Below are 21,427 nucleotides of genomic sequence, written 5' to 3'. Positions count from 1 at the left end.
TTTAAATACTGTAATTTTGAAAAATAATGAAATTTTTTATAAAATATAAATAATCAACTAACTTTAACCAATATTTTTAATCGATATAAATTATGTAAATGTGACAACTAAAAAAAATGAAGGGAGTATATAGAGAGAGAGAATTATGGAGCGATATGTCTATATTTTAAATCTAATGATGTCTTATAGTAGAGTTAAATTTATATTCAACAGTTACAATCATTCCATGCATAATAATAAATAATATTAAATAATTATTATGTACAATAAATAATAGTAAATATTTATAAATTTTTTTATATAATTAATAATTATAATTTTGAAAAACAGTAATTCTAACTATGTATACAGTTGATATTTATATATATATATAATATTCATTTAAATTTGTTGAATAAAAATTTATATCTTGAAAAACAGTCATTAATATATGTCAAACAAATAAAAGATTAATTGGATTATTGTTTTCTCCCTTTGTTTTGTAAATAAGTTATGCTTTTCAAAAATAGGGTTTTAATTTTTATTTTATTTTATCCTTGTTTTAAAACAAGACTTGTATAATTATCAAACCAATTAAAATGCAAAAGAAAAAGTCAGATACTCTTATAATTTAAGTTATTAAATTGTTTAAATCCTAATAATAAAACCTTAATATTATTTCAATAAAAATTCAAAATCCAAAACTGTTGTTCCAATTTATTCTCACAACAACTCACCACTACTTGGTTGGTGTATAAGCAATTAATTCAATTTTAAATTTTTTTTTACAAAAAATTATTAACACTAATAAATACTTGTTATTAATTAAAATAATAAAAAATAGCTTTAAAATATAACTTTTTCGGTCAAACAATTTAAAAATAAAATAAAATAAAATGAATAAGTTAAGTGAGATATATATTTATTGGAAGAAAGAAGACAAAGAAGGCATGCTGAATACTGTTACTTTGGTCCCACATTGAATTGACCTTTCATTCTACTGAGCTTCAATTTTCAATCATCATCAAATCAATTAATACTTCTTTCTCATTCTCATTCTTCTTCTTTTTTTAATGTGAAAGTTTATTCCTATAAATTTATATTATAAGTAAATGATAAAAAAAAATTCTAACATAAAAAATTTTAAAAATCTGTTTAGCATGGTTTATAATAATTAATATATTTATATATTAGATATTTAATTAGTCTCTATGTTTTTGAAAATTAATCTCGATTACATATATACAAAAGCTTCTTATAAAAATCATTTATTTCAATGACTTAAACTTCTACCATTTCGACAAACTCTTATGAGATGAATGTATATATATATATATATATGAATATTTATAAAATTTAGAGTTTTTTTTACTTACATATTATTATGAAAATAAAAATTTGCTTATATATTCATTTATAATTATATTGATTTGCCAGTATACTTGGTTTGACAAAAAAAAATCAAATATAAAAATTTATATAATATATTTTATAAAAACATGCATAGTTATATAAACAAATGAAAGTATTTTATAAAGGTGTATAAGTAAATATATTTTTTATTAATATGTCTCAATAATGATTCACTCTTGTAGAGATATTTAAACAATTCTCTTTGAAATTTACTATAAAATATGACTGGGTTTCACTATTATTATACCACTAAACTTTAATAAAATATCATTTATAATTTGCCAAACTCACCTAAATTCTTGTGTATTGTGTGTACATACTCGTGCAATTATTATTATTATTATTATTATTATTATTATTATTTATTTTTTCTTTTTCTTTTTATTTTGCAATTTTGAGGGTTTTACTCACAAAGTACTTCATTTTTACCAAACAAATGATATATAATAAAGTTTTCATTTATCTAGAATACAACCTAGATAAATTGATGTATTAAAGGAGAAATCATAAATAATTGAGTAAAGATGATGATAAATATGAATTATTTAATTTTCTCATATTCAATACAGTCAATTTATGACCAATGTCATTTTTTTAACAAACTAGATAAATCGGATCAAAAATATGTACAAATGTGAAATTAATACCTTAACACATTTATGTTAAGATTCAAACCAGACTCTTCGTAAAAAACACAAACATCATATATAGGAGACTTGATCCATTGGATCAAGAGGTAGTTGGTAAGTCAATAATATTTTGTAATAGTAATATCATGTTTGACTTCTATGAATATTTTTCACATCTATAGATTGAAACAATTGATTATTTAAAATAAATAGGAAAATTGAACCATATTTATCAATTGGTAGTTGTTACTTGTAATAATCAATGGTAATTGAGACTTCTCTTCAAGCTATTTGTGGTTAATTACTTCTTAATTGGTCTAATGACTTAATTAATTGTATGTATGACTTCATTTTATTTTAGGACAATTGAAAAGTCAAACATTTTTTTCTAAAAAAAATAATTGTAAATGTTCTATGACATTAAGAAAATTAAATGTTTGTTTATTAAGAAGTCTTGGTTTAGTGCAAAGGAAGTATTTTAAATAATAAGCATTTAAAGGTCCTTTCCAATAATATTTGGTTAAGTAATAATTAATTATACATTTGTCAAAACATGCCTAAATTGACAATGAAACTTGATGGAGATATGAGAGAGAAACAATGTGTATTAATTATAAAAAAATGTAGCATAAAATGTTCAAGTATTCTTCTTCCAAGTCATATGAAAATAAATTTAATGATTATATATATATAAACACTAATATAATAGATTTCAATGTGTTCATTAATTCTAATTCTTGTTAATTAGCAACATGACTTGATACGTAAATAATAACATGTGGGAAAAAGGATAAGTTACTTTACAAACCATCGATTAAACCATAAATTCTTATTTATTGAATGTTTTTTTTTTGAAAAAAATATAATTAAAGTTTGGTAATAATTTCATTTATAAACTTTTTTAAAAAGCTAAAAGCTCCCATTTTTCATTTTTATCTTTTTGTAATATTTTTTTATCCCTCATTGTTATATTCTCTCTCTTACTGAGACACACATATAGGTAATAATACCCAAATTAGTTCCTCTACTTTTCCCTCTCTTCCATTTTGGTCCATCTACTAAAAAATGCTTGCAGTAGCTCTCTACTCTTGAAAATGGTTTTACTTAGTCATTTTTATTCTAAAATGGGCTAATTAATGGTTGTATTTTCAAAAGTAGAGAACTAGATGGGAAGAGATTAAGAGTAAAAAGACTAAATTGGGTTATTTTCAAGAGTAGAGGAACTAGTGGAGAGCATTTATGAGTAGAAGGACCAAAAGAGAAGAGAGAGACAAATAGAGGGATCAATTCAGGTATTATACCCATATATATAAACTGCTGAATAGAGTATGAAATAATAAATCCATATTAATTAACTTCATCGGGACGTTTATAGAAAATCCTTCAATTTGAAAAATATGAGAAAAAGCTAGGTAGTCAGAAACGGACCGGACCTTTGAACCGGAGAAGGTCAAGGTTCAAGAGTCAAGAGGTCTGACTGCAGTCTAACCGGGTTGAACCGGATTTAATATATAAAATTATAAAAATATAAAATAAAACATATTAAATGATTTTAATAAAAAAATCTAATGATTCTATACCACTCATTAGATTATAAATTTACAATACCATTCATTAATAAAAAAAATCTAATGAACCTTACTGTATGTAACTATGTATAAATTATATATAATATTTCTTTCATTATTCACATTGGTTACTGAAGTTCTTTAGAAATAAAAAGCTATTATTTTCAAATGACATCATGAGGATTATTATGAGGTGTGTTGCCCAATTGACACATTTTAGCTTAAACGGATCTCGCTAATGAATTTAAAAGATAAAAAACTTTTTCAGATGATTTCGATTGGCCGGGCATGTTATAAGTGGAGAACAACCAGGATAATATAACAAGCCGTTTCATAGACCAATCATGTGAAGCGCGAACTATCATGCTTGAACCGGTGATTAAATTAAACTAGATGGCTTGATTGATTTACTTGAAATTTGACACCATATGAACCAACCTGGTTCATCCGGTTCACGGTTGAATCGGCCGGTTCGTCCGGTTCAAGACCAGTTTTTTACTCAACCGATTTTATGGCTTGAACCGGACCGGCTTAGTGCCCAGGTCCGGTCCAACCCGGTTAGACTGACCGGTCCAGTCCGGTTCTGACTTCCTAGGAAAAAAAATGTATAGAAAGAAAACAGATGTTTTTAGGTGGAGAGGTTGAGAAACTTTGGATATTGATCTAAACTCTCCACAATCCTAAGCCTTATATATATATATATATATATATGGACATGATATATATAGTTAATATTTTATATAATTAATATTTTAACACATGTATGCTCTCATTTTATATAAATTAATATTTAAACACTTCTCTCGTTAAGAGCATCTACCCAAAAGACCCGAAACCAATTGATGGAGAGATGCTTAATATATATATATATATATATATTGGAATTGCATCAAGGAGAATAAAATAATAAATTCATATTCGCCTGTTTTAATTTTACATACATATTTTTTTAAAATGTTAACAAATGAAATTAATCACCTAAAATCATAAAACAAAAACCATCAACAGAAAAACAACTCCAAAACCCCAAACCCTAACCCTAACTAAAGAAGAAGAAGAAGAAGCAGAAGAAGAAGTATCCTGATCAGACTCCAAAATAGAACTCATCTTAAAATTAGGGTTAGACCCATACAATGCCTGAACTCCTTCAACATCATCAACCCTAAGTTCCCTCTTCATCATCCTCGGACTCAGACTCGGAAACATCACTGCATCACTCTCACTAGAGTGAGCAAGCCCAAGCACATGCCCAATCTCATGAGTAACAACTGATTCTAAGTCCACTGCAACCTCAGACTTCTCGTCGGCAAAGTTCACTGACCACCGTTCAGCTGCATCCAAATGCAGCCTTCCGTTCTCCGGCGAGAAGGCATGTGCAAGCACCCCAAGAACACCATCAAATGGTTCTCCATCACCATGATCACCTCTGTAAAAGCCAAGCTTCACATCGGCTTCTTCGTAGTTATTTTCTTCGATGAAGGTGATTGGAATCACTCTCGACCACCGGTCGAATGCTCGGCTCACCGACGCAATTATATCGGCTTTTGATATGTAGTTTATGGTGTTGTGAGGGGAGAGGGAGTAGGAGAGAGTTATTGGGTGTGACCGGGACCACCGAGGCTCGCCGGGGAAGTATTGGAAGGTTTTACGACGAGTGGTGGTGGTGTCGGAGACGCCACATCTCGGAGACATGAGATTGGTGAGTGTGGGTTCATCGAGGTGGCCGGAGATTGGGAGGTTGAGTTTGGATTGGTAAAGGGAGATGGCAGTGGCTAGAGAGTTGTCGAAAGTGTCGGTGAAGTTTGCGGCGATGCCGGGGAGGTAACCGAAACGATTGAGGTAGTGTTTGAGATCGGCGATGCCGGAGAGTTCATCACCTTGCTTGGCTCCGGTGAGGTTAGCAAAAGCTTGCCATGTGAATTGAGGAAGTGAGGGTGGAAGTGGTCTTGAGGAAGTGAAGGAGAAGAGAAGGGAGAGGAGAATTATTATTGAAGACATTGTGATCTTTTTTGGGATTAGTGTTAAGCTAATTAGGTTTTGTTTTTTGGGGGAAGTACTTAAAATGGAGGTTATGGTCAAAAGTTTTGTTTGGTTGTTTGGTGTTGTGTGTTTTTGTTTGGTGGATTTTGTTGTGGAAGTTGATGAATGGGTAGTGATTCTCTTAATTTGTTGGTGGCCAACTGAAGTTTTCATGTTTGTCTCTGTGTGTGTGTTGCGTCTTTTATTTTATTTTTTAATGTTTTGTTTTGAGTTGATTGTATTTATTTATTGTTTATGATGAATTAATGTGTTTATGAAAATTACAAGTGATTATACAATTTATACTTTGCATGATATACTAATTAGAGTAAATATGATTGATCACTTTCCTACTATATATATATATTTAATAAATAACCCATAACATACATCTCAAATCTTCAATCATATTTTGAAAATAAATCAAACATTTAACTTTCTATTAAATTTTTAACTAACTACGTACCTAGGAGTTAACTTGCCACTAAGTCAAACCTTTAACCTTTTATGAGAAAGTTAACTATGCCACCACTAATTATACACTTGAAACCAAATGAATTTTTATTTATTTGATTTTTACCATCCACAAATCAAACATATAATTTTGTTGAAAAATTATACAATTACTCATTAAATCATTGTTTCAACAAAATTATTGGCATATTAACACGAAAGATTGGAGAAGTAAGACAAAGAAAAATGCCAATTGCCAAGAACTAACTCTATTTACTAATATGCAAAACTTTAGACTAATAGTCTTTGAAAACTTGAAATAAAACTTAAACAATAGTCATCAACGTCTTGCTTACATACATTTGCAAAATTGAATAATTATCATTATTATAAATTGATAAAAATTATAATTTTCTTCTATACATTTATAAACCACAATAATTTCCTTATACACTCCATTGACCATAAATTAACTAAACAAATCATATATATATATAATCATCCATAAAAAACATGCATGTATTTTCATAGACTTCTTAAGTTGAATTTTATATATATATAATCATCCATAAAAAAACATGCATGTATTTTCATAGACTTCTTAAGTTGAATTCTATTCATATAGCTATATATATATATATATACATTTAAAAAAAAATAATATATCAGTTATTAATATTATTATGGTTTGTTCACCAAATATATGTGCACAATTATAACCCTTAAAATTATTATAAAAAAAATTTGTATATTCACATAAAAAAGAATCATTTTATCCAAACTTATTACAAGCCAAATAAGAAAAACAACGTCATTTGAAAGTGATATTAATTAAAGGGAAGCATGTTAGAACTCAAAACTAAATCAATGTTTTTTATGAGGCCAACCATCAACATCGGATCTGGACCGTTGAGTTACCCGAATAAGTCCACGTGGCATGAGATGACTTGAGAGATCGCCCAAGTGGGAAGTTAGATCACAATTGGTACTTGCGTGTCCGACTTCCCAAATCCGAAACCAAATTCCAACTAACTTCCCGGAAGTAAGAGCTAACCTAAAGAAACTGATGGAAAACCGCTCTGCTTGTCTTCATCTTGTGTATTTAATTAAAGTTAATTAAACTTATAAAAAACTAATAACTAATTTGTTTTTTCTTAATTTAATTTATAAGTTTTGTTGGGTTGGAAAATAAAATAATGCGATTGTGGAAATTTTTTTTTTTTCAAATGTTGGGTTGTAGAAAAAAATTTGTTTGAATAAATCAAAATTTGACTTAATTGATACTAATAAAAATTTAATATTTTCAAATTAAAATTTTATTTTTTTAATAATAATGAACATATAATAGTATTACCAATATTTAAAAATTAATTATCAGATATATTTATCCTAAAAAATTAAATTCTTAATAAAAAAAATATATGTAGGAAGCTTGTCCCAAGTTATGTGATTGGATAAATAATACTTATTATCGAATACCATATTTAAAACAGATTTGATGTATTTACTTTTTATTTTAAAGTTAATTAAAAAACAAAAACTAAATCAACATGTATATTTCACTGTTTGGTAAGATAATTCGATAATTAACGTTAAAATAAACTTCATTATACCTATTGGTTGTTTTTGAGCACTCTATATGTGTTTGAAATTATAATTTTAACTTTACTTAAAAAAATATCTATCTTCTTAGGAAGTGTAAATTTGATAGACAGAGGTAAAAATATAACTTGTTTATTAAATGATATAACTTCAAAATATAAAATAAAATTATGTCAAAACAAAAATATATGGCAATTATATATATATATATATATATGAAACTTTGAATGTTTAGAAATATACATTAGAAAATGCATTATTACTTATCTATTTTAAATGATAATAAACAGTCAAATTGACTAAACATATGTAATGAAAAATCTCAGCTTGCAATGCATACATATAAAGATTGGAGAAACTCTATGATGGTATGATTTAGAGCCATATATATGTGTGCGTGTAAGAGAAAACAGATGAATTTTTATTTTTTTCATTTATGCATTTTTTAAATTAGGAATTTTTACTGTGAATGGGCCTAACAAAGAGTGTGGGCTGGTTTCCGGCCCATTGGGTCATAAGAGAAAAGATAGAAAAACCCCACCAGAACATATTGGTGTTCTATGTAAAAAAAAAAAAAAACTCTCATCGTCTATACATTAAATTAAGCTATCTTATTTCTAATGTTATAATTAACAAGAATCTCATCAATGTCTGCTCAAAATTAATTTCCAGACCAGGTTTTTATATTTCATAAACACTACAATTATTCTCATCAATTTCATATTTACCAATGTTTTTATCATTTAAAATTAATGTCAATGATCATTGTAAACTATCTTTTGTTCCTCCAACACTGTGTCATGGTCTGTAATTATTAATTGCTTGAAGCGTTGCATTGGAGTGAAGTTCCAATCGTAGAATTAGATTTCGAATAATACTTTGTAAATCTTCTATTTTCACGTATATTATAATATATATACTATTCTATTTGAAATGAACAAAAAGTGCCAACAGGCTCATAGCTCAACGGCATAAATCCACTTACATAAGGTGCTAGTAGAGAATATTCATTATCCTGAATTTAAATCATTTCAATTGCAACATAGTAATAGCAGCCCCGTGTGAGCTCAGGCTTGCCACCCGAGACCCTATTCTAGGGTGAGGATACAAAACTGGATGGTTAATCACTGATCCTACGCATGCCCTTAACACATAGCTTGTCTTAAAGCTACAAACAAGCCAAGCCAAGCCTGACCATGCTCAAGCTTGATTCGTCACTTTTTTAACTGAGCTCGAGCCTATGCTAAACTGAGCTTCATGAAATTCTGAAGGCCAGACTCGTCTCATTAGCTTGATAAACCTCCATTATTTTTTTTATAAATAATACATTATTATTATTATTATTATTAAAAAATTATTGTTTTGAAAGTAATATTAATTTTTTTAAATGAAAATTATAAATTAATCTTCTCTTTTACTTAAATTTATATTAAAACAGTTGTAATAGTTTTCACAAATTATTATTAATGATCTCATAAACAACCATTTAATATTACTATAAACAATTTTATAAATACTTTATATAAGTAAGCTTAGTAATAATGCTATAAACAATTTTAGCAATAATTCTTATAGATGAGCTTGTTAATAATAATATAAATGAGCCTCTTAATACCTTATGAACTCAGAAATCACACTCAAAACTCATTTCTTTACCTTAATAAGCAAGCCAAGGAGAAGCCTTAGTGAGTCAGAACTCATTTTTTCCCCTTAATAAGCAAGCCAAGGCGAGGCCTTAGTGAGTCAAGTCTTCAAGCTTTCAACGAACATATTAATTCATTTACAACCGCACTTGAGAAAAAAAATACATACTTAGCAAGCTCGTGAGTAGACTCATTATCAAACTTGCTTGACATACTCATTAGTAGGCTTGTGAGCAAACTCATTAAGCAAGATCATTTAACAGACTCATTAAACAGGCTCGTTAACAAACTCGTTAAGAAGGCTCGTGAGCAAGTTTGTTTCAAGGCTCGAAGGTCTCTACTCAAGAGATGATAAAAGAGTAGACTGGCGAGCCTTAACAAGCAGAGCAGTGAATGTCTCGAGCTCGGCTTGATTAATTATTCGAGCTCAAAAATCAAGCTCGAGCTCTGCTCATTTATTTAATGAGTGAGTTTTTTTTTTATTTTTTTAATCAAGCTTCGAGTAGCTTGCAAACGGTTTAGTCCATTTGCAGCCCTAGCCCTAGCTTATCTATATTTGGATAAAAAATAAAATAAAACAAAACAAACAATAAGTCCCCCTAATTTAAATAATCCACATGTGGTCTTAAAATTTCAGTATTCCCAAAAATCCTATTTTTCCTCGAAGTTACTTTTCGGTCCTATAATTTTGTCCAAATATTATTAATCCATTGAGAAGATGAAAATGATGCAAGCACACATGTCAGCCAAAAAAAAGTTACACACGTGTGATAATTCTAAGCTTCCACAGCAGGTGGTAAATTGGAGTAAATGTGAAGAAGAGGGTACAGAATGGATACTTCACATCAAGTTGAAAAACAAGGGCATGCATGGTAATTGTGCAGTAAAAAGGACCTCCTATTGAAAAAGCAAGTGTGTGGTTATCCATTGTTTTTTCTAGACAAGACCGAAGTGCAAATAATAATGATCAAGGCCATCCAGTTTAGGGCAAAAGACAAATTTCTCACTGTTTTAAGGTGGTCCTCTCTATATGACTTCCCTACCCCAAAGGTTACCTATACAATACAATAGGAATGAACCATTTCAAGTACTACACATATATATAGATATGTTATCTTTATTAGACCCTAAATCCAAACTATGTTAAACTATATATAAAATACATTAATATGGGCTTTCAAAGAAAGTCCAAAATCTCAAGTCTACACTTTAGCTTTGGATTTTTGCAATTATTTACAATGGAGTACAAAAAACAATGGGTGTTTGAATTCAAAGTTAAAACCATGGGTGTTAATTTATAAATTTATTTTTGTTGATAAATTTGTGAATAAAATAAGATGTTAGTTAAAAAAGAAAAAAAAAGGAAAATTAGGGAGAAATTGGATCATCAAGTCCATTACTACTACAACGTCACCAAGCTAGCATTTTTGGTCTTATACACATCAGTAACTTCTGCTATCTTGGTAATTTAATTTAAAATAAAAATATAGAAATGAAAATAAATGGCAAGTGAAAAATTATGTGATGCTTGTTGAGTTGTGTACTAATGTATATTCATGTGCCATGCAAACCCTTCATTTCATATCATCAATGAAATAATAAAAAATAGCAGGTATGGGATGTCATACTCACTAGTGGCTAAGATTAAATAATTCACTTATTTTAGGACCTAAATGGCCTATTTTAAATTTAAAAGTCAAAGTAACCGAAATATCTAAGTTCAGAACTAATAAAGGTATACTTCGTTCTAACTAATAAAATAAAATTTCCGTAGTTATATTCTAAAAGAATACCAAAAGAACCACACTTCCCACTAAAATGCTAAGTTGTAAATGGAGACCTGCTTTTCCAGGTGCACGCTTATAATAACCAGCCAATCTTTTTTTTTTTAAAAAAAAAAAACCTTTATGCTTGTGTTCAATGAAGTTTAATACCTTAAAGTTTCAAACAGATGTATACATCCTCATGTCCAACCATATTTATCAATCAATGTATCTATCTAACAAATACTCAAATAGATCCTCACATCCAACGTACCGTCTTTGTCAAACAACTTTGATGTTGGTCCACCAGAGATTGACACCTTGTTTGTGAGATCCAGCTATACAAATACTTATATAATAAAAACTAACACTTGATTGATATCACTTTGTTTAACCCGTATAAAAAATTATAAAGTTCCATTAGATTTTACTTTGATCTCAGCTATTAGTTTAACAAAGACAAGTACCTGACAATGCATTACTTAATTTTTTTAATAAGTACTGTTTAATTTAAAATGCATTGATTAAACAAGTCCAATTGAACCAAGAAGGCAAGAATAAATATAAATATAATATAAGTCATAAGAGAATTAAAATAATATATAAAGGTTGCAAGAGGATAATCATACTCACAAGAGTCACAACTGAGAGTTGATATTTCACTTCTTTTACTGATCAGAAAAAGGTTAAGGATTCAAGTCTTCCACTCTGTCCAAAATTTCTGAACTGTATCTCTCTCTATACATAGAAGGAAATAGTTAAACTCAGGAGATACATGTATGTACGCTCCATAAACAAATAAGATAGACATCCAAACTACTGACTTTTATTAGTTCATGCACAAGGTTGTGGGCATGGGGTCAGAGTCGTCTTTCCAGTTCACACTCACTTTTTCTCCCTCACTTAATAGATATAAAAATCAAATGAAAAGGACTGAAATGTTTCAACCATGAAATGAAAGAAAAGGAGAAAGAGAGAGAGAGAGAGAGAGAGAGAGAGAGAGAGAAGTGAAAACGACTTAAAAGTGGCAATCTCAGCATAAGTTTTCAGTGAAGCACATGAGAATATATATACATTAATTACATTGTACCCATAGCTATTACCACAACTAATTGCTCTCTATCTCTATCTTTCCAACCATCTCCTAAACTTTTGTGAACCTCAAAGTTCTTCTTCTACGTATATATGCGCTCTTCTATGGCAACACCTATATATATATATATATATTTCACAAGCTTTCTTGCCAGCATCTTAGTGCTTAAATCTTTGATCATAAGCTTAAAGTCCATCTTTTGTACTTATATACATCGATAAACATCTATATTTCTATTGCAACCTCTATCTCTCTCCACCGCCTTCTGCCCTCTCTCTCTCTCTCTCTCTCTCTCTCTCTCTCTCTATATATATATATATATATATCCACCGCCTTCTACTCTAGTTTCCATAGTCCAAAAACCTCAGCTTATCCTCTCTTACTGCTCCAACCATCTTCTATTTTTCTACAATAGCCTTTCTTCCTCTCTCTATCTATTCTTCTTCTTCTTATTATTATTATTATTATTATCCATCTCCCTGCCCTTGCAAGTACTACGTCCAACGCCATCCATTCTGTTTCTCTTTCTCTCTAGGATCCTTCTCCATCTTCATCCTTTCTCTTTCTCTATTCTTCTTCATCATCATCATCCTCCTTTCACTTTCTCTCTGTACTCATCCTCTTCTTCTCCATCACCTTTTCTCTTTCACTTTTCTCTCTATTCTTTTTCTTCTTTTTCTTCTTCTTCTTCATCCTTTCTTCTCTCTATTCTTCTTCTTCTTCTTCTTCTTCCCCGTCTTCCTTTCCCTCTCTTTACTCCTCTTCTTCTTCTTCTTCTCCATCATTCTTCCTCATCTCATAAAACTAAAATTAGAAACCATGGAAAGCATAAACACCGTGTGTTGCATGTGCGGCGACGTCGGTTTCCAAGACAAGCTCTTCCAGTGCATGCGTTGCCACTACCGCTCTCAACATTCGTACGTATCTATATATACTATATATGCCCTTAATTAATTCCAACACTAATGCAAATACATACATAAATACATACATACTAAATATATATTTATATCGATCTCTTGCTGATCTTCTCTTTCCTTTCGCTGCTTCAAGGTACTGCAGTAACTACTACGACGACATCCAATCCGCCACCTCCAGCATCTGTGACTGGTGTCTCAGTGAGCAACGCAACGCATGTGCAACTAATACTAGTAAGACTACTACCACTACTCATTTAATGATCTCCAAGAAACAGCATGCTCAACATGATCACAAAGACGTAGGCCGGTCTGAATACTCAAGCATGGACAAGATCAAACAAACCAGTGACCGTGAAGAGGTTGCTAACCGGCAGGGGAAGAGCACAACCACCGGAGCATCCTCCTCTAAGCCATCTGGTCGCAGGTACAAGCTCCTCAAAGATGTTCTCTGCTAAGCAATAACCTGCCCTACTGTTAAGGCATGTGCATATTAGTTCTTTTCTCCCAAACTAAGCTTTTCATGTACTATCTCTATATTCCAAGTTTCACCACTCTATATGTGACATATAAACAATTATATATATATATATATATATATATTTGTGTGTTTTGTTAATTTCATGTAAGTGCGTGTGTATAAAATTAGGGTTTAGCAATGAAACAATGAATATATAAATATATATATAATAGGGTTTTGAAATGGCAAAACAATGAGGACATAAGTGTTCATTGAATAGATTCAGATTTGGAGGACCTTCATGATATCCACAAACCTCATATGCTTCATCTTTTTGTTGATTGAAAATGGGTCTTTGGTTGCCATGCTCCCACGTATCCTCTAACATTAAATAGGTAGCATGTACACTTGGGAATCCTTACGCAAAGTAGGGTGCACTAATGTGGGATCTCATACTGTGTCCTGATTCATTAACATCATGGTTATAACTTTAATGCCCTTCCATGTTTAAGTGAGACCCTACCATGCAACGTAGTTGTCCTTATTATCTCCAAGCGCTATACTACGTACATCTGAGGTCATAATTCCTTAGCTTCAAAGTAAGCATTTGTATGTATATATACATAGCGGTGGACGTGCATCATGCATTAACTACAGCAGAAAACACCCCTTTGTCTTATGTAGTCAATTACCATATCATTTTTAAGATTTTTTGAATATTTAATTTTTGCATATTGCTAAATAGTGCTGGCATAGCAATATAACATCATGTCTAGCTAGAATCATAAGTTCATAACATATCATAATTTATAGTAACATCATACAGAAAAATCACTCATTTATCAAAGAAAAAAAAACTATTAATTTAATATTAAATAACAGAATTATTATCATATGATCAACATTTACATGGACATCAAGTTAGCACAAAGTTGGGGACCAAAAGGCACTTCAAATATTGCAGACATTTCCACGTATGGTTGAGAAGTTTTAGTGCACTTATATAATAGATCAATTGTGCCTATTTTCATTATAGGCATGCAGTGAATTGCACACACTTTAAGAAAGATACATGTAGATTTGCAAGAGAAGAATGTAGAAGGTTAGTGATAAGAGGTGAGACATGAATGGAGATGGCTTCTACCACAACCTAGTTTAATGGGGAAAGACTTGGTCAGGGAGGTGCATTGAAGGAGAGGAAAGGGGGAGTTGGTGCGGGTGGAGTCATTTACTCCAATACGTCCACATATATTGATTTCTTTCTAAATGGTGGGTTTGCATCCATGGATGCTTGCTCGTGACTCTGTGTGTGTGTGTGTGTGTGTTTTGTGGTGGAGTGCATATATTATTAAAGAGTACAAATGGACGGTCTTCCAACCTTTTCTTATTCCGTTTGACCAAACATGGGAAACCAACAAACATAAACCAGTGAAAACAAGAGAAACGAAAGCGACTGTTTTATATATACATAGAAAAAGAGCAAACACAGTGAAAACAAGACAGAGAAAGGTCTTTATTATACATATATAAGGGAAAAAAAAAAGAAGAAAATATATGAAGTGGGAGGGGCCCGGCACGCTGAGATGTTATGAAATAAAAAGTTATAAATAATTATTAATTTGAAACTTTTTGCGATGAAATAAAATGAGGTTTAAAAAAAAATTGTAAGAATTTCATTTTCCAAATTTTCACAAATGACAGAAGAAAAAAAAAAATCAGCCCTCGTCTAAGTTTCTCCACTATCTTGTTGTTTGAAACATGCATACACTCAAGGAAAAAGACAAACGAAAATAGACAATATATATATATATATATATATATATTATTTTTTATTAAAAAGTTTAAATTATTATAAGCATATTTTTCTATTCTATTTAAGATGATTTCTTTCTGTTCTTATCAAAGTCATTTCCGTGGGAAGAATTCTATTCAAACACTCAAAATTACCATATAATTTGCACATGCTAAAGCACTATATGTAAATGAGTTTGTTTAACAATAAACTTTAGTTTGAGATAATGTTTTATAAGCATAAACTTGAGATAATTTTAATATCTTGAATTGCACATATTTATAAATAATATTATCAAGTACTGAATTAGTTGATAAATTCAAATTATATATGTCATAAACAAATCAACCATATTATAACATACAAGTTTTTTTATTTCAACAAAGTCAAAACAATTAAAGTAAATTATAATTATATAAAATACGAAGTCCTCTAATCTCTGTGTCATGTTATTAATGTGGTGTCAACTAATATAATCACAATTTGGCACTTTATCCCAAGATGTGTTTGTGTAGACACCATTTATAGAAGACAAAGAAGAGACAGAGTATGGACAACAAGCGACAAGTGGTGACGGAGGAAACCCTAGGAACGGGAGGAAAGGTTGCTTGTTCTCATCCTATGTGAGTGGATTGTCATTTCATCCACAGGCAGCTAGACAAAGCCATTTTTAATTCTATCATTATTAATGATCATGTTCATAACCATATTGTTATTCTTAGAAGTCTTTTTAATGCTTATCCAGTAGGACCTATAAGCCTCTTGTTTCTAGCATGTCAGGCAGCATGCTTGCATCCTATGTGTGTATATATATATACACTTATAGCTAACAAATGATAGGAATAAAAATAAGCATAAAACATAAATACTGATCTTACAACCCGTGAACTTCTAGGTCTATTTATTTTATAACACTGATGATTCTTAAAAATTATCTAATTTTTCCTCACATGCCAATATTAGCATAGTCTAGTGATAAGTACCTTAGCAGTGGATGAATAAACACAGATTCAAAACTTTGCACCCGCGGTACTATAAAAATAGTATATATAAATTTAAGTATACAAATATTATTCTTTTATCAATTTAAATCTTAGTTATTTAATGCCATGTTAGTTCATATATATCAAAGATGAAGACTGGAAAGCGAGACAAAGGAAAATAATGCTGGTAAAAAAACAGAATGTGCATAGGCAAACAAAAAGACACTAAAGCCAGGTGAGCGGACAAGTGGAAAGGGTGGGTGTGACGAACCTGTTTTTAAGCCAGTCATTGGGAGTTTGGACCAGGCTCAGTGTATCACACAACTGTCTCCCATACAGGCCTTGTCATCACTGCTACCAGTCCTGGGATAAGGGGCACAAATATTCAATCTTTTATATAAAGTTTCCACATTATATATATATATATAGACAAAAAAATCCCAGAAGAAATATATGTAATTTCAAATTCTTTAAGGCGATGGAAGAATAAAAGTTTTCTGACCTATAAAACAATAAATTATACTATGAATCAACTAGTCACCAAGTCCTGCAATAAAACAAGAGATATTATTTCTGATATGATCATGTTAGAAAACATATTATGTAACCAGTGTATTATTTTTCTCTTTGGATCTTCGTGCAGATATGCCTTTTGTTGTGTTTATGGCAGCCCCTCTTTTTCGCTAAGCCGGGTACAACAAAAAATCACACTTTCCACTGGATTGCACCTGCAAAGAAGCACATGTAGTCCACTATTTGCAAAGTGGGAACTGAATCTCTTTCTTTTTAGTCCCCACAACCTTCAATGGCTGAACATTGTGGTTCACTGCCAGATTCATGTGGTTTTCAGCCCTCTTTCATGTACTGCACTAATGGAGATTGATTCATGAAATATTTTCTTTCTATTTTAATCCTAATATGGCACAAGAATTTGCTTCAACTTTTGGTGTCTTGTATTTTATTCTTAGCTCAAAAATGATACCCAACATATGTGTACTACACAATGCTCCTCTTGTCTGGGCTTTAAACTTTTAAGTTCCGTTGAAGGTAGATAATAGTAGACCTCTAAGGCCAAAATGCCCTGCAATCTCAAGGTGTCAGTGTAATTGCACTTGAAAATTTTCATACCTACACTATAAATACAAAACGTTGGAGTGATTGCATTTGGGTTCAAAAGTGATCGTACTCATGGGTAATATGTTAGGTAAAACCTTCAAAGCGATCTACCTAAGGTTAAAAAAAAAGCATAACAGGTTCACAAGATTATATTGAGCTTCAACATCACAGGCACTAACCATGTGTTAATCCACTGTACATACCTTGAGTAAGGCTTCAGGTTTAAATTTCTGTCTCAAGCTCGAATGTTGAGTCTTGTCATTCTTCTGGCAATTATCTGTTGCAAATACAGCGTGCATTCGGCAAGAAATTACAATAACTAGCAATGACAATTAAGTACCAAGAAAATACACAATATCCAGTTTTTCATCCATGTCAAAAAAAAGTTCATATCGGTAATGGTACGTCCATGTCTTACGTTATACTCTGCAGACAAACAATAATAAGGACACAATTCATTAATTGTAGCAATCTTTGGATTTAAATCATCAATCCTAGACTTTCAAACGAACAATTGTGTGCTACTTGGGTGGTACAGGTAGATGTTCTGGTATGCTAGTTTATTCCAAAGGCATCGACTTTGAGTTAAAATTCACGTGACAAAAATTTGCATGTTTTATCCGCATATCACTTTTCTTTGCATCCTACGCACCTAAGTCATAGGAACTAGAAGTTTTTAAAGCTTGATTCATGAGTAAGCTAACTAAGAACCTCATGTCACAATCAAAACGCCAAAGATAATGTTGTCTAGATTAGACCCCAAATAACACATACCATCTCCAAATGGCATCTGTGTTCTTCCTGTTGTGCCTTAAATAAATGTGAACATCTTGTAATATAATAAATCAGCTGTAAAATATGAGAATGTAACTTATCTAAGTCATAAACAGTCTCAAACTCAGGATCATTCAAGTGATTAAAATCTAAAGCCCCAGATCATTGTATTGATTGCAGAAGAATCTCTTGAACAACTGATTTACAATACTACACAACTAGATTTGGAAGACAGGTTGAAAACTTAACAGAATATCCTCCACTTCTAACATATGGAACATCTCTTTCAGAAGTGAGGAACCATGACGACATCAATGAACAATAAAAGCTTATGTATTCATTTACCTCAACAATGACCTGACTGCTACTGAACTAATTACTGCATACAAGGCTTCCGCTTGGTTTCTAAGGTTGATACAAGACAATGTACAGTTGTCTGAAAGATCTCCGATGGAAATTTCAAGAATTCTGGCAGATCCAAGCATATTTATGCACTGCAACTGTTGCAAGTCTACATCAAGCTCACAATGCCAATCCTGTCATCAGATTATTTTATTCAAGTTTTCACTATAATCTCAAACACATCAAGCATCAACATGCATCAGCACAATGAGAAATGAGGAGTACATAACTGAAGCAACTGAGCATGAAATGCCACACCCATCCTACCAAGCCACCTCATCTGATACATAGATTGGACATTTGTATAACATAAATCAACCAAAAAACTCAGCAACTTCCTTATGATTGCAAGCAAACAGACTAAGAAGAAATACATTAGTAACATTACCATCAAAATCCAATAAAGATTCAACCAAGGCTAAATAGCGATGGGCAACCAAATAGCTAATTGAATATTGGAACCATATTTACAGCCATCTATAAGAAGCAACGCATCACACAGTCTCAAATAGAACATGTTATTCAAAGCTTGGCAACTAGGCTTGAGGAGCTACCCATTTCTTAGTGTCTAAATGGTGAGTTGTATACCTGTTTGCAAATTACTTGGTGAGATATATTTTTAATCATTAGAATCACAAGCAGCATATTCAATAATTGTTTAGTATATAGTCTTGTTCCGAGCTAGTCTTTACCCACATTTCCATCACTAACATAACAGTTGCCTCAGGTGCTAATTACATAGTTCCCAATTTTCAATAATTTTTACAAATGATTGAGCCCATTTGAGATGTATTTGGTCATGTATGTCTGGTGAATATTTCTAGTTTTTCCTCTAGTTCATCCTGGTTGTTTTTTTAATTTTCAATAATTCTTATGATTGGACCCATTTTAAAGGTATCCGATCATGTGAGTTTGTTTAATAGTTATAGTTTTTCCTCTAGTTCAGCCCAGTTATTTATTTATTTATTTATTTTTCAATAGTTCTTAGATCCCATTTCAGAGGTATCTAATCATGTGAGTTTGGAGCATGTTTCAAGTTTTTATCCATATATGTAGCAGCTTAATCATATGTTGACATTAAAACCCAAATCTGTAGAAACTTCTAAATTGCACTGTCTTATATGTAGCATCACCATGCTAACTTTTCTCACTTTTGCCAGGAGATACCTAGATATGGCAACGACCAGCAAGGAAAAGATCATCTAACTTGAGCAATAGTCTAGTGATAAACCAAAGGTTAGTGAAAATGGAAATTTTACTCATGCTACAACAGGTAAATTCATTGTTGTTTGACTGACAATCTGATGTTTGACATATAATTGTAGCTCGAGAAACACATAACCCAGATAAACAAATCCGTATAGTCAACATATGCAGAGCAATAAATATGAGAAGACTATCATTTTGGTCAATAGAAAACTTTAGTTTGTGCAAAACATAACCTCAAAGAGTGAACAGAGAAAAAAATAAGGTAGATAAGTAGATTACCTCATCCAATATTTCATTCTTTCCAACTATAAGGAGCACGATCTACAACCAAATAGTCACCTCTAATGTCTTTAGCAACTCGAATCTCATCATCCATGTATACTGACTCAAACCTTGACATAACATATCAATCACATTTTAGCAAAATAGCTGGGAAAAAGCTTTTAACACTCAGAGAATATGAGAAAAGCAGGTACATGTACATCATAGTGGAAGACAAAAAAATATATATAATTTTCAATCTGCATAGAATATGTGAAAATGAATTTGGTATGAACAATAAGCCACAAGAAGAAAACAAAATTCGACAAAATTGATGTAACAAAAAACACATAAATGAAAGTAATCAAAAACTCCATCACAGATCATAGGTCTTGTTTTGATTGAGAAACATTCCAAATTCTACAGCATAACTCCCAGCAAATTCATGTTATTGAAAATCACAAGGAAGAAGAAGAACATTAATTTGAATTCGTAGTTTGTCCTTCAACATGAGTATAAGATAAAATTCCATTAAATAAATTTAATTTACATCATTTGAAATAGAAATTGAATAGAAATCATTGAATGGCAAAAAGAAACAAACTCACCATCCTTGCCCGAACGGTGGCAATGGGATCTCCCAATTACTTCCCCGCAGAACAGCACTGGTGAATCTAATCAAAAACGAAGAAATCCAACAAGTTACATACAACCTCCAAAAACAAGAAACCAGATTCTAAAATTTCCAAATCAATAAATCATCACTTAAAGTTCACTCTCTGAGGGGGCGCAGGATCAATGGAGGACCGAACAAAGAAAACCCCATCAGGCGGGAACGTGATGACATTATTCAAGACACCATTGCCGACATCGATGACCTGGAGAACGTCCCCGGCGGCGGTTCCAAAAAGGCCGGCATTCTTGATGATGAAGAGCTGCTCCTTCTCGGTGGTCCACAGCATCCGCCAGGTTGCGGAGAGGGCAGGGCCGGTGGTGATGGTGCCGGCGCTGAGGACGGCGAGGTCTTCGATAGCCTGGATGATCTCGGCGCGCTTGGAAGGGTTGGATTGGGTCTTGATCCCGCGGTCTTGGTCGGAGATCAGAGATAGCAGTAGGGATTTGGGGAGGAGGGGGGCGGTGGAGGAGGGGGATTGAGAGGATGGGGGTCTGGGGAGGCGGTGGGGTTTGGGAGGGATTGGGGAGCTAGGGTTAGGGTTAGGGTTAGGGTTAGGGTTTCGGAGAAAGGGGGAAGGAGGTGCGAGGAGGACGGAGGAGACGATCATTGTGGGGCGGGAGAGTGGATGTGGTTCTAGTGCTGAAGGGGCGGGATTATCAACTGGTTTTATATTTG

At 31.8% G+C, this 21,427-nt stretch overlaps 3 protein-coding genes and 1 pseudogene across 3 annotated transcripts; 2 read left to right on the top strand and 2 right to left on the bottom strand.

The window, feature by feature from the left end:
- Positions 1–2,391, top strand: part of LOC120278631 — a 5,743-nt pseudogene extending 3,352 nt beyond the window's left edge.
- A 2,180-nt stretch (positions 2,392–4,571) lies between these two features.
- On the bottom strand, positions 4,572–5,666 carry LOC120279388 (metalloendoproteinase 1-MMP-like). Its single transcript, XM_039286321.1, has one exon. It carries the CDS (start codon positions 5,585–5,587, stop codon positions 4,574–4,576), a length of 1,014 nt encoding a protein of 337 aa, XP_039142255.1. The 5' UTR covers positions 5,588–5,666; the 3' UTR covers positions 4,572–4,573.
- A 7,220-nt stretch (positions 5,667–12,886) lies between these two features.
- LOC120279477 lies at positions 12,887–13,698 on the top strand. Its single transcript, XM_039286411.1, has 2 exons — positions 12,887–13,079; positions 13,216–13,698. Exons 1-2 carry the CDS (start codon positions 12,982–12,984, stop codon positions 13,535–13,537), a joined length of 420 nt encoding a protein of 139 aa, XP_039142345.1. The 5' UTR covers positions 12,887–12,981; the 3' UTR covers positions 13,538–13,698.
- A 4,645-nt stretch (positions 13,699–18,343) lies between these two features.
- On the bottom strand, positions 18,344–21,359 carry LOC120278630 (probable plastid-lipid-associated protein 11, chloroplastic). Its single transcript, XM_039285367.1, has 4 exons — positions 20,842–21,359; positions 20,685–20,750; positions 20,095–20,207; positions 18,344–18,886 (listed from the first exon to the last, which is right to left on the bottom strand). Exons 1-3 carry the CDS (start codon positions 21,357–21,359, stop codon positions 20,108–20,110), a joined length of 684 nt encoding a protein of 227 aa, XP_039141301.1. The 3' UTR covers positions 18,344–18,886; positions 20,095–20,107.
- Positions 21,360–21,427: the final 68 nt, after the last annotated feature.

Source organism: Dioscorea cayenensis, chromosome 16 (assembly GCF_009730915.1).
Source record: "Dioscorea cayenensis subsp. rotundata cultivar TDr96_F1 chromosome 16, TDr96_F1_v2_PseudoChromosome.rev07_lg8_w22 25.fasta, whole genome shotgun sequence".
Taxonomy (NCBI): domain Eukaryota; kingdom Viridiplantae; phylum Streptophyta; class Magnoliopsida; order Dioscoreales; family Dioscoreaceae; genus Dioscorea; species Dioscorea cayenensis.
Note: the sequence above shows the minus strand (reverse complement) of the source record. Positions and strands in the feature narration are given on the sequence as shown.

Excerpts from the sequence above, each read along its gene's own strand:
- LOC120279388 (XM_039286321.1), bottom strand. The coding sequence starts at position 5,587 with ATGTCTTCAATAATAATTCTCCTCTCCCTTCTCTTCTCCTTCACTTCC.
- LOC120279477 (XM_039286411.1), top strand. The coding sequence starts at position 12,982 with ATGGAAAGCATAAACACCGTGTGTTGCATGTGCGGCGACGTCGGTTTC. Across the intron at positions 13,080-13,215 it reads CACTACCGCTCTCAACATTC|GTACTGCAGTAACTACTACG; the intron begins GTACGTATCTAT and ends CGCTGCTTCAAG.
- LOC120278630 (XM_039285367.1), bottom strand. The coding sequence starts at position 21,359 with ATGATCGTCTCCTCCGTCCTCCTCGCACCTCCTTCCCCCTTTCTCCGA. Across the intron at positions 20,751-20,841 it reads CCTCAGAGAGTGAACTTTAA|ATTCACCAGTGCTGTTCTGC; the intron begins GTGATGATTTAT and ends GTTTTTGATTAG. Across the intron at positions 20,208-20,684 it reads CCACCGTTCGGGCAAGGATG|GTTTGAGTCAGTATACATGG; the intron begins GTGAGTTTGTTT and ends TGTTATGTCAAG.